Source organism: Equus caballus, chromosome 19, assembly GCF_041296265.1.
Source record: "Equus caballus isolate H_3958 breed thoroughbred chromosome 19, TB-T2T, whole genome shotgun sequence".
In the NCBI taxonomy this organism is placed as follows: Eukaryota; Metazoa; Chordata; class Mammalia; order Perissodactyla; family Equidae; genus Equus; species Equus caballus.
Window position 1 is genome coordinate 43,429,594 of NC_091702.1, and position 13,140 is coordinate 43,442,733.

At 43.4% G+C, this 13,140-nt stretch overlaps 1 protein-coding gene across 2 annotated transcripts in view; it reads left to right on the forward strand.

Moving 5' to 3' along the window:
* TM4SF19 (transmembrane 4 L six family member 19) overlaps nucleotides 1–13,140 on the forward strand; it is a 15,066-nt gene continuing 1,926 nt past the window's right edge. The window contains exons 1-3 of one of the 2 annotated variants that reach the window (XM_070243537.1): nucleotides 1–298; nucleotides 10,986–11,187; nucleotides 11,599–11,676. In XM_070243537.1, the coding sequence (XP_070099638.1) occupies nucleotides 11,005–11,187; nucleotides 11,599–11,676 (261 nt within the window). In that variant the 5' untranslated portion in view covers nucleotides 1–298; nucleotides 10,986–11,004. Of the gene's footprint in view, nucleotides 299–8,856; nucleotides 9,137–10,985; nucleotides 11,188–11,598; nucleotides 11,677–13,140 lie in introns of those variants that run through there. The other variant, XM_023623570.2, reaches the window with a different exon arrangement.

A 13,140-nucleotide genomic window follows, 5' to 3' on the forward strand; every position in this document is an offset into this window, starting at 1 on the left:
CCTTCCTTAGGGTCACATGAAAATGAGCAGAGAGTGGGCCATTAGGAGAGGGCTCTCCCGGAAGAGGAAAGCTCCTTCGATGGAGGCCTGTGGGCAGTGGTGTGGGGGCACCTGCCTGGGTGACCTCTACATATATATGGAGCCTCCCTGGCCCTCCTCAAGAGTCCTGAAAGAGGAAGCTCTGGGTTGGGCCCTGCAGGAGTGCCAGCTGGAGCTGACGGAGCACAGGCCCACTCTGAAGACGGAGCCCTTCTCCAGGTTCTTTCTCTCGCATCCTGATTCTTGCCACCGAATGCAGGTAAGCAGAGATGGATGGGCCCAGTGAGGTGATGGCCAGGGAATGGTTTGGCCTAGTAGTTAGGAGCACAAGCTTGCACTCAAATGCTAGCTCTGCCATGGCCTGAGTATGACCTCAGGCAATTCGTTTAACTTCTCTTTGCCTCCGTCTCTCCGTCAACTTCAGGCCTTTACACAAGCTTAGAATACTTTTCCCTCCCCAACTTTGCCCGTTGCATGCCTTGTTGTTGGTCAAGTTTTAGCGTGGACAGCACTTCCTCCAGAGGGTTTTACCTTGCTTCTGCAGGACAGGAACAAGTGTTCCTCTGTGAGATTCCACTGCACCTTAAGTCGGACACCTCTGCTCGGCACTGACTTTTTGCCTTGTCACTGTCCCCACTAGACTTTAAGTTCCTCAAGAGAAGAGACTGTCTCTGATTCACCATCGTATCCCCAGCCCCTGGCATAGTGCCTGGCAGACAGTGGTCACTTAATAAATATTTAACTGATGAAGAAATGAAAGAAAAGCCTGGCTAGTGGTGAGTGAGGTAGATAGATGCACAGAGAATTTGCAGTCTCTTCCCCATGTAACTTAGCTGATCACTTATATTGTTGCCCAAACATGTAGCCGGTGATCTGTTTACCCAGCCAGGATCTCAGGTTAGAACGGGGCCTCCCTTAAAACCTGTTCGTCTCTTCAGATATCAAATTAGCCAATCTCTTTGTTAATCTCCTGGCTCACATTTTTGGAAGCATTTCTCAGAATGTTGTGATTTCTGGGGGAACAAAGTCAGGGAGAAGAAGTGAAGTTTGAACTAAGCCACAGCCCTCCCAGACGGAGCAGCACAGCAAGGGCTTTGGGTGTAAGATTAGTGGGACAGCCAGGATTCCACTCATTAAAGGCCTCTGTGTGTCCATATTTTTTAGTCTCCCTTCTAAAACTCTTTCCTGGTAGGAAAAATGTCTACAGAAGCGATTGTCAGGGGGGTTTATTTTGGTGATCTCTGTCTAGACAGGCCTTACTCATAGGTGGAATGATTCAAAGGCAGCTGAAGGCATTCCTGAACAGAAGCTTCTCTCAGTCCGTGGTCTAGAGAGCGTGCTTGACAGTCCAACCACCACCAGTCCTCATTTGGGCCCCTGACAAAATGTCAGTCATCTGGGAGGGGTGTGGGTTAAAGTTGTTATTTGCTAACACCCTCGACTGCTAATTCACTCCAACACAGAGACACAAACTGAGAGCCCTGCATTCGACGATGGGACGGTCTGGGGAGGGAGGCTGCCCAGACATGCTGTTGCATCACTATGACGGACGGTGGGGAGGACTGTTATCCTATAGGTGCCCTGCCTCCTGACAGCAGGCAGACTCCTCACCCTGAGGACCTGAGGAGGAAGCTGCTGGTGCCAGGAGGCCTACTTCAGGAAAAGAGGCCCCGTGTGGTGGGCCATCTGGGGAAGCGGGGAGGAGAAAGGACACACCATCCCTCTTAATCCCTGATCCCCATCCTTCCCTTCAGGTCCCTTCTACCTATGGGGTAAGGGCAACTGTTCCTTCATATCCTACCCCCAACTCCCCTAAAGTGTGACGCCCCAAAGACCTGAACTTCCTTTCATCAGGGACAAGTTATTTTGTTCACTGTGAGAAACATGGCTTAGAGAGCAAATACCCTGTGGAGAGGGCACACAGTAAAGGCAACACATGGCACCAAAATATTAGCCACTGCAGCAAGAAGTTCTCTGTTGGGAGGAGCAGCAGGAGACGAGCATGGGCTCTGAGATTCGGGGAAGCAGAGGTCACCAAGGGCTGAGGCCCAGAGCACACCCCCAACCAAACGGCCTGCTCCATGCTGTGTCCAGCAGCAGGCTCTACCACAAACTGCAGTCTGGACAAATAGAAAATGCTAGGCTAATCAAGTTTTTTTGAAAAATTGAATTCATAAGTTGTAAAATTGTTTTTTAAAAGGTATGATAAAATAAAAATTTAGGATAGTCGTTTCTAGGAAGGAGATCAGGAAGATGGTAGGATTAGAGAGGGCACACCTGGGGCTTCGATAGTATTATTGATAACCATTTATTTTGTAAACTGGTTGTATTTACATGGGTGTTGTTTAATCATTCCATACAACTTACAAGTACAAATATATTATATACATTCTGTTTATTTCTTTAAACTGAAATATTTCATTATGTATGTATGTGTGGCTGTATGTCTAAGACAAAGATGGGGTGAGGGGACTCCGATCTATACATATTTTCTGATTATGTGCACAGCTATGTGTTAGGAGGGCAGTGTCAAGAGCCTTAAGGTGAGACACACATGCAAAGTGGCAACAGGCCACTTCTTGGGGATGTCATGGCACTGGTCTTTTTCAGATCCACATCGACACGAGTCTACTCAAATATCACTAGTTCAATTCTAATTCATATTTTTAAAAAACAACAACAATAAGTTCACATATCAGTGAAAATATAAAAGAGAGAAATGGCTATAAGTAAAGGTGTGGCGGAGGCATTTTACAACTTATCTAGACATGATATTTAATCAACTTTATTGATATATAATTAAAATACAAAAAAATTCACCAATTTTTTTTATTGATGTTATGATAGATTACAACCTTGTGAGATTTCAGTTGTACATTTTTGTTAGTCATGTTGTGGGTACACCACTTCCCCCTTTGTGCCCTCCCCCCACCCCCCCTTTTCCCTGGTAACCACCGATCAGATCTCCTTGTCAATATGTTAACTTCCACCTATGAGTGGAGTCATATAGAGTTCGTCTTTCTCTGACTGGCTTATTTCGCTTAGCATAATACCCTTGAGGTCCATCCACGTTGCTGCGAATGGGCCAATTTTGTCTTTTTTTATGGCTGAGTAGTATTCCATTGTGTATGTATACCATATCTTCTTTATCCAATCATCAGTTTCTGGGCATGTAGGTTGGTTCCACGTCTTGGCTATTGTAAATAATACTGCAATGAACATAGGGGTGCAAGGGACTCTTGGGATTTCTGATTTCAGGGTCTTAGGATAGATACCCAGTAATGGGATGGCTGGGTCATAGGGTATTTCTATTTTTAACTTTTTGAGAAATCTCCATACTGTTTTCCATAGTGGCTGTACCAGTTTGCATTCCCACCAACAGTGTATGAGGGTTCCTTTTTCTCCACAACCTCTTCAACATTTGTCGCTCTTGGTTTTGGATGTTTTTGCCAGTCTAACAGGTGTAAGGTGATATCTTAGTGTAGTTTTGATTTGCATTTCCCTGATGATTAGCGATGATGAACATCTTTTCATGTGTCTATTGACCATATTCATATCTTCTTTTGAGAAATGTCTGTTCATGTCCTCTGCCCATTTTTTGATTGGGTCGTTTGTTTTTTTGTTGTTAAGCCGTGTGAGTTCTTTGTAAATTATGGAGATTAACCCTTTGTCAGATAAGTGGCTTGTAAATATTTTTTCCCAATTAGTGAGCTGTTTTTTTGTTTCAATCCTGTTTTCCCTTGCCTTAAAGAAGCTCTTTAGTCTGATGAAGTCCCATTTGTTTATTCTTTCTATTGTTTCCCTCAACTGAGGAGTTATAGTGTCCGAAAAGATTCTTTTGAAACTGATGTCAAAGAGTGTACTGCCTATATTCTCTTCCAGAAGACTTATTGTTTCAGGCCTAATCTTTAGGTCTTTGATCCATTTTGAGTTTATTTTGGTGTGTAGTGAAAAAGAATGGTCAATGTTCAATCTTTTGCATGTGGCTGTCTGGTTTTCCCAGCACCATTTGTTGAAGAGACTTTCTTTTCTCCATTGTAGGCCCTCTGCTCCTTTGTTGAAGATTAGCTGTCCATAGATGTGTGGTTTTATCTCTGGGCTTTCAATTCTGTTCCATTGATCTGTGGACCTGTTTTTGTACCAGTACCATGCTGTTTTGATCACTGTAGCTTTGTATTATGTTTTGAAATCGGGGATTGTGATTCTGCCGGCTTTGTTTTTCTTGCTCAGGATTGCTTTAGCAATTCACGGTCTTTTGTTGCCCCATATGAATTTTAGGATTCTTTGTTCAATTTCTGTGAAGAATGTTCTTGGGATTCTGATTGGGATAGCATTGAATCTGTAGATTGCTTTAGGTAGTATGGACATTTTAACTATGTTTATTCTTCCAATCCATGTGCATGGAATGTCTTTCCATCTCTTTATGTTGTCATCAATTTCTTTCAAGAAAGTCTTGTAGTTTTCATTGTATAGATCCTTCACTTCCTTGGTTAAGTTTATCCCAAGGTATTTTATTCTTTTTGTGCGATTGTGAATGGGATTGAGTTCTTGAGTTCTTTTTCTGTTAGTTCATTGTTATTGTATAGAAATGCTACTGATTTATGTATGTTGATTTTATACCCTGCTACATTGCTGTAGTTGTTGATTATTTCTAATAGTTTTTCTATGGATTCTTTGGGGTTTTCTATATATAAGATCATGTCGTCTGCAAACAGCGAGAGTTTTACTTCTTCATTGCCTATTTGGATTCCTTTTATTTCTTTTTCCTGCCGAATTGCTCTGGCCAACACCTCCAGTACTATGTTGAATAGGAGTGGTGAAAGTGGGCACCCTTGTCTTGTTCCTGTCCTCAGAGGGATGGCTTTCAGTTTTTGTCCATTGAGTATGATGTTGGCTGTGGGTCTGTCATATATGGCCTTTATTATGTTGAGGTACTTTCCTTCTATACCCATTTTATTGAGGGTTTTTATCATAAATGGGTGTTGGATCTTGTCGAATGCTTTCTCTGCATCTATTGAGATGATCATGTGGTTTTTGTTTTTCATTTTGTTGATGTAGTGTATCACGTTGATTGACTTGCGGATGTTGAACCATCCCTATGTCCCTGGTATAAATCCCACTTGATCATGGTGTATAATCTTTTTGATGTATTGCTGTATTTGGTTTGCCAAAATTTTGTTGAGGATTTTTGCATCTATGTTCATCAGCGATATCGGCCTGTAGTTCTCCTTCTTTGTGTTGTCCTTGTCAGGTTTGGGGATCAGAGTAATGTTGGCTTCATAGAATGTGTTAGGGAGTACTCCATCTTTCTCAATTTTCTGGAATAGTTTGAGAAGAATAGGTATTAAGTCTTCTTTGAATGTTTGGTAGAATTCTCCAGAGAAGCCGTCTGGTCCTGGACTCTTATTTTTGGGGAGGTTTTTGATTACCGTTTCTATTTCCTTACTTGTGATTGGCCTATTCAGATTCTCCATTTCTTCCTGATTCAGTTTGGGGAGGTTGTAGGAGTCTAGGAAGTTGTCCACTTCTTCCAGGTTGTTCAATTTATTGGCATATAGTTTTTCATAGTATTCTCTTATGATCCCTTGTATTTCATTGGTATCTGTTGTGATTTCTCCTCTCTCATTCCTAATTTTATTTATTTGCGATTTCTCTCTTCTTTTCTTGGTGAGTCTGGCTAAAGGTTTGTTGATTTTGTTAATTTTTTCAAAGAACCAACTCTTTGTTTCATTGATCCTTTCTATGTCTTTTTTGTTTCAATATCGTTTATTTCTGCTCTTATTTTTATTATTTCCCTCCTTCTACTGACTCTGGGCTTTGTTTGTTCTTCTTTTTCTAGTTCTGTTAGGTGTCGTTTGAGGTTGCTTATGTGAGCTTTTTCTTGTTTAGTGAGGTGAGCCTGTATTGCGATGAATTTCCCTCTTAGGACTGCTTTTGCTGCATCCCAAATGATTTGGTATGTCGTGTTCTCATTTTCATTTGTCTCCAGATAAAATCTGATTTCCTCTTTAATTTCTTCAATGATCCATTGTTTGTTCAGAAGCGTGTTGTTTAGTCTCCACATTTTTGCACCTTTCTCTGCTTTTTTCTTGTAGTTGATTTCTAGTTTCATAGCATTATGATCAGAAAAGATGCTTGATATTATTTCAACTCTCTTGTATTTATTGATGTTTGCTTTGTTTCCCAAAATATGGTCAATCCTTGAGAATGTTCCATGTGCACTTGAGAAGAATGTGTAACCTGCTGTTTTTGGATGAAGTGTTCTATATATATCTATTAAGTCCATCTGGTCTAATTTTTCATTTAATTCTATTATTTCCTTGTTGATTTTCTGTCTGGATGTTCTGTCCATTGGTGTTAATGGTGTGTTGAGGTCCCGTACTATTATTGTATTGTTGTTGATGTCTTCTTTTAGTTCTATTAAGAGTTGCTTTACAAATTTTGGTGCTCCTGTGTTGGGTGCATATATATTTATAAGTGTTATGTCTTCTTGGTGGAGAGTCCCTTTTATCATTATATACTGTCCCTCTTTGTCTTTCTTTATCTGTTTTGCTTTGAAGTCTACCTTGTCTGATATTAGTATAGCGACACCTGCTTTCTTTTGTTCATTATTAGCTTGGAGTATTGTTCTCCATCCCTTCACTCTGAGTCTGTGTTTGTCTTTGGGGCTGAGGTGTGTTTCCTGGAGGCAGCATATTGTTGGGTCTTGTTCTTTGATCCATCCTGCCACTCTGTGTCTTTTGATTGGGGAGTTCAATCCATTTACATTTAGAGTGATTATTGAGATGTGGGGGCCTACCACTACCATTTTATGTCTTGTTATCCAGTTTTCTTCAATTTCCTTTGTTTCTCGTCCCATGGTTTAATCTGTTCTGATGAAGAGCTGCTACTCTCTGTTGTTGTCCTTCTACTTATCTCCTCTGCTCTTGGTTTTGTAGCCCCTTTCCTTTTTTTGATTTTTCAGGAATGAGGGTTTTCCTGAGGATTTCCTGAAGAGGAGGTTTTGTGGCAATGAACTCCCTTAATTTTTGTTTATCTGGGAAAGTTTTTATTTCTCCATCGTATTTGAAGGATATTTTCGCTGGGTAGAGAATTCTCGGCTGTAGGTTTTTGTCCTTCAGATTTTTGACTATATCATTCCACTCTCTTCTAGCCTGTAAAGTTTCTGCTGAGAAATCTGCTGATAGCCTGATGGGGGTTCCTTTGTAGGTTAGTTTCTTCTGCCTGGCTGTCCTTAGTATTTTCTCCTTGTCATTGACTTTTGCTAGCTTCACTATTATATGCCGTGGGGTTGGTCTTCTTGCATTGATAAAGTTTGGAGATCTATTGGCTTCTGTTACCTGAAGATCCATCTCTCTCACCAGATTTGGGAAGTTCTCAGCCATTATTTCTTTGAATAGGCTTTCTGCCCCTTTCTCCTTCTCTTCTCCCTCTGGTATACCTATAATCCTTACGTTGCATCTCCTAATTGTGTCTGATAATTCTCGGAGAGTTTCTTCATTTCTTTTTAGTCTTACTTCTCTCTCCTCCTCTGCCTGCAGCATTGCTATATTCCCATCTTCCAAATTGCTAATTCTTTCCTCCATATTATTGGCCCTACTGTTCAGTGCATCTAGATTTTTCTTAATCTCCTCTATTGTGTTCTTCATTTCCAGTATTTCTGTTTGGTTCTTCTTTATCGTATCAAACTCTTTTGTGACATAGCTCCTGAACTCGTTGAGTTGTCTATCTGAATTCTCTCTTAACTCATTGAGTATTTTAATGATGGCTGTTTTGAAGTCATCGTCATTTAGGTTATATATTTCATTTTCTTTGGGATTGTTTTCTGTGTATTTGTTATTTTCCTTCTGTTCTGGAGATTTAATGTATTTTTTCATATTGCTTGATGTTGTAGATTTGTGCCTCCGCATAGAGATAGAGTTTAGTTGCTCCTTTCACTTGTTTCTGCTGGTGTGGTGGGGGAGCAGCTGTTTATACTGCACCAACCAGGAACCCTATCCGCAGTTGCTAACTGGGCCTGGGCCCCTCCTCGTAGTCACAGTGGTCCTTTGGATTCCCTCTTCTGCCGTGGGGGCTGTCACGGGGGGGCTTCAGGCTGCTGGTGCCTACTGTTGCAGCCCACCTAGACGTGCTCCCTCCTTGGGGTCTGCAACTGTGTTATGGGCTTTTCCAGCAGCCAGGGGTAGGATCACTTATATTTGCCGCTCTGTCACTGTCGGCACCCACAAAATCTCACTTGTCCACTATGGGTCACAGCTGAGCTATTGGCATCTTCTACAGTCTGTGGTTAGCTCACCTAGCTATGCTACTTTTGTCCCGGGGTTTTCCAGCCTTGTGGCTGCCGGATGGGTGCTCTCTACTAGTGCTGTGCAGAGGCTTTCCCTGAGGCTGCTGTGAGCCTGTAGGGTTTCCCCCTAGGCTACAGAGCTGGGTCGCTGGAACTCCACCCAGCCCCAGTCCTGTTCCCCAGGAACTCGGGGAGCCCTTTGCCCTGTCTGGGGGATAGCCAGAGATCCTGATTTCAGTGGTAGCTGGTCAGCTGCTGCCCTGCCTGATATTCTCCTCTCCGGGACCCTCCTGGTGTTGTGGATGCTGGGCGTGGCCCCTCCACTAATAGCAGACAGAGAGTTTTATCTTCTGCCCGGGCAGAACTCTGGAGCTTCCCCTCTGGGCCGCAGAGCTGACCTCTGGAGCTTCCCCCAGCCCCAGTCCTCTCTGAGATCTCCGGCAATCCCTAGCCCCACGGGGCGGGCAATGGCAGCTGGGGGTGGCCTCGCCCTCTGGGATTCTCTCCAGGACTTTCCCGGAGTTGTGGATGCTGGGAGTGGCCCCTCCGCTAATGGCAGACAGACAGTTTTGTCTGCTGCCCGGGCAGAACTCTGGAGCTTCCCCTCCGGGGCACGGAGCCGCCTCTGGAGCTTCACCCAGCCCCAGTCCTCTCCAAGATCTCCGGCAATCCCTTTCCCCACCGTGCAGGCAGTGGCAGCCGGGGGGCCGCCGTACCCTCAGTGATTCTCTCTGGGACCCTCCGGGCACCGTGAACACTAGGCGGGATCTCCCCGGCAATGGCGGAGCGAGACTCTCCCCACGGGCTCAGGTGTGTAACTCTAGAGTTTCCCTCTGCGTTTAGGAGTAATTGCTGGGGGTTTAGGTAGGGTTCTGGTCACCTGTTTCCACCGTTGCTCCTCTGGTGTGTGCTCGCTCCTGCCCTAGGTGTGTGTTGATCTTCTGGGGGTGTCTGTTGGAAGAAAGCCGCTTGCAGGTACTAGGCTGTTCGGTCGGGCTTGGAGAGTTTTCACCTATCTCCACCTCCTCCCGGAGGGAAGTCCGTCCGCCTTCTGATGTATAGTCGCGTGGGTCTCTCAGACGTCCTGAGATGCTGTCTGGATATCCTTTGTTAAGTGATGAGTGTTCAAATAATTGTAGGCTCGAAGGGGGAGAGACAAAGAGGACTACTCACAGCGCCATCTTGGCTATAATCTCTAAATCAAAAAAAATTCACCAATTTTAAGGGTACAGTTTGATGAGTTTTGTCAATGCATATAGTTGTGTATTCATCACCAGAATCTAGATATAGGACATTTCTATCCCCTCAGAAAGTTTCCTTATGCCCCTTGCATTAATCCCCTCTCCTATTCCCAGCCCCTGGCAACCACTGAGCTGCTTTCTGTCACTCATTTTGCCTTTTCTAGAATTTCATATAGACAGAATCATGGTGAGCAGTCTTTTGTTTCCGGCTTCTTTCACTTAGCACAGTGCCTCTGAGATTCATCCATGTTGTTTCATGTATCAGTAGTTCATTCTTTTTATTACCTAGTAGTAATACCCTAAACAGAAACTCTGTAACCATTAAACAATAATTCCCCATTCCTCCCCCAACCCCAGCCTCTGGTAACCACTAATCTACTTTCTGTCTCTATGAATTTGCCAATTCTAGATATTTCGTATAAGTGGAATCATACAATATTTGTCCTTTAATGTCTGGCTTGTTTCATTTAGCATAATGTTTTCAAGCATGTGTCAGAACTTCATTCCTTTTTATGGCCGAATACTATTCCATTGTCTGTATATACCATATTTTGTTTATCCATTTATCTGTTGGTAGACACTTAGGTTGTTTCCATATTTCTAATTTTTAGTTATTATGAATAAAGCTACTATGGACATTCAAGTTCTAGCCTTTGTGTGGATGTGTGTTTTCATTTTTCTTGGATAAACATGTAGAAGTGGAATTACTTGATCAATTGGTTACCAAATATTTAACTTTATAAGAAACTGCTAAGCTAATTTCCAAAGTGTTTGTACCATTTGCATTCTCACCAGCTACCTATGAGAGTTCCAGTTGATCCACATCCTCACCATCACTTGGTATAGTCCAACTTTCTTTTGGGGGGGGGTAAGGAAGATTGGCCCTGAGCTAACATCTGTGCCAATCTTCCCCTACTTTGTATATGGGATGCCACCACAGTGTGGCTTGATGAGTGGTGTGTAGGTCCACACCCAGGATCCAAACCTGCAAACTGCAGGCCACCAAAGTGCAGCACATGAACTTAACCACTATGCCACTGGGCTGGCCCCTATAGTCCAACCTTTTAATTGTAACAATTCCAGTGGATGGGTAGTAGTATCTTATTTTGGTTTTAATTTGCAAATTAAATAGAAATAATCACTGGCTGTCATAGAGGTACAAGCAAAATATGATGGGATGAGGAGTGTGTCTGTGTGAACGGAGATTGGCAGAAAATGGAGCAATTAAGTCATATCCATTGGGGAATATTTATAAGAGGCAGAGTTTTTAAACAAGTTCCTTGGCTCCTCTTGATCTAACTCTGGGAGGTGACAGTATCTGTAGTCTGTTTTGCCCACCCCATCCTATGCTACAGCAGTTCCCCTAATCCATGCTCCTAACAGCAGAGCTACCATGACCCTCCTTCCATTGGTTCCAGGACACTGTCCCCTCCCTGCATGATGGCATGCTCACGGACCTGCTCCTGCATCCTGGGACTGAGCCTCGGGACTACAGCTCTATTTGCTGCTGGGGCCAACGTGGTGCTCCTCTTTCCTAACTGGGATGTCACCTACCTGTTGAGGGGCCTCATTGGCAAGCATGCCAAGCTGGGCACTGGGCTCTGGGGAGCAGGCCTCATGGTAAGTGTCCAGGGTTCCCTGGGTGCAAACTCCCAAAGTGCCCCCTGGGGAGGAGCGGGGAGGTGGGGAAGGAGGAGTGTTCTGATTCCTTGCAAAAAGGTTTGATCTAACAAGCTGGTCTTATGTCTACAGCAGCTCCAAGGCATGGGAGACTCTAGGAAGACTTGTCAAGGATTGCTGGGTTTTTGGCTTGGCACTAGGCAAGGCTGGGTGTGAACGATGCCATCCCGAGAGTCAGATTAGCCTAGTCATCCAAAATTGGGTCCTGACAGTCAAAGCCAAACTCTCTGGGAAAGACAGGATAATCAAGTCCACGTGAGGTGCCCCACCACTGTATGTCAACAGCCACAGGTGGCAGCTAGAAATGTAAATTACCCAATCTCTTCTTAACACTCTTTTCTCCTGTCCCAGGTACTCACTGCAGCCACCCTCATCTCCTTGACGGGCTGGAGATATGGCTGCTTCAGGAAGAGTGGGCCCTGCCGAAGGGTAAGCACCAGACTCCACTCTCCTAATACCTAGAATGTCCCCACCTTCTATTTAGAGGCGAGTGGTAAAGAGACAATTTCCATGTTGGAGTTTGAAGTGAGGTCCTGACCATGCCCCTTAATAACCCTAAGCTGTTGAGCAAGTTGCTCAACCTTTCTGAGCCTCAGGTGCTCATCTGTAAAATGGGAGTTAACAGGATCAAGTCAAGGGAGTAAGTGCTTAATGAACCATAAATGTCTATATAAATGTGAATAGCTGTTATTATTTCTTTTTTAGCCTATTGAACAATTTGGACATGAATTATGTACACTGTAATCATGTGTCATTGATAGAGAATTTCCTGGCTATTTTTCTTAGAGCTGGAAGGTTCTCCAGAGGTCATTTAATGACTAGATTCTAGTCTAACTCCTCTGTTTTACCGATAATGACACTGAGGCCCAGAATAAATGTGCACTTTATTAATTAAAGCAGCATCTATATATATTTGAAAAATCTCAGCACATATATGATAAGATATATTGCTTACTCAGTCTCAGACACATGAATTTGTGGTCCCCTTACAGTAACTCTGCAGCCTGCTTTGTTATCTGCAGCCCACATATTGGGAACTCCACTGATTCAGAATTATATGTTAAAGAATTAAATATAAACACCCACACATTTCATTCACTATCTGTTCTCAGTCACGTCTGGTTTTCCCCTAGGCGAGTGGCTCTCAGACTAGAGTGTGCATCAACATCCCTGCAGGGATTGTGAAAACACATTGCCGGGCTCCACCCCCAGACTTTCTGATTCAGTAGGTCTGGGGTGGAGCCGGAAAATTTGCATTTCTAACAAGTTTCCAAGTGATGCAATGCTGCTGGAACTGGGACCACATTTTGAGAACCACTGTCCTAGGCTTACCAGACTAATTCATTTTGAATCTTTTAACTTAGAGTCAGAACTTACAATGTACCTTTCTCTGGCCCCTTCCAAGCTCCAAAGCAGATTGACATCAGTGAGAAAACGACTCTGATTCTGTATGAAAACTATATATATGTTTTATTTAAATTCTTAAAATACGTATTCTTTGGGGAAAAATCTAGTATCCTGAGAAAGGAGCCAATTTGGAAGCAAACTAGAATCCTGCCAAGGAAATAAACTCATTGTTATCTTTCGGGAGGGAAGTGAGTGGTACAAAGACTAGAAAAGTACAATGACAGAAGTCAATGACAATGGAGTCATTTCAGAGTTGAGTGCAATTTCTGTCTCTCCCTCCCTCCTTTCTTTCCTACCCTCTTTTCTCCCTTCCTTCCTTTCATGCTTGATTTGAGAAAGAGAGGAATCTGGGATGGGAGCTAGGAACTTTTGAAAATATAGCTTTCCCTTAAAAGAGTCAGACGTGGGCATGCAATAACCACTCTGACCCTTTAACCTTGAGGCTGAACGACTGCAGTCTGGATGTAGAAGCTTTTTTTTTTTTTC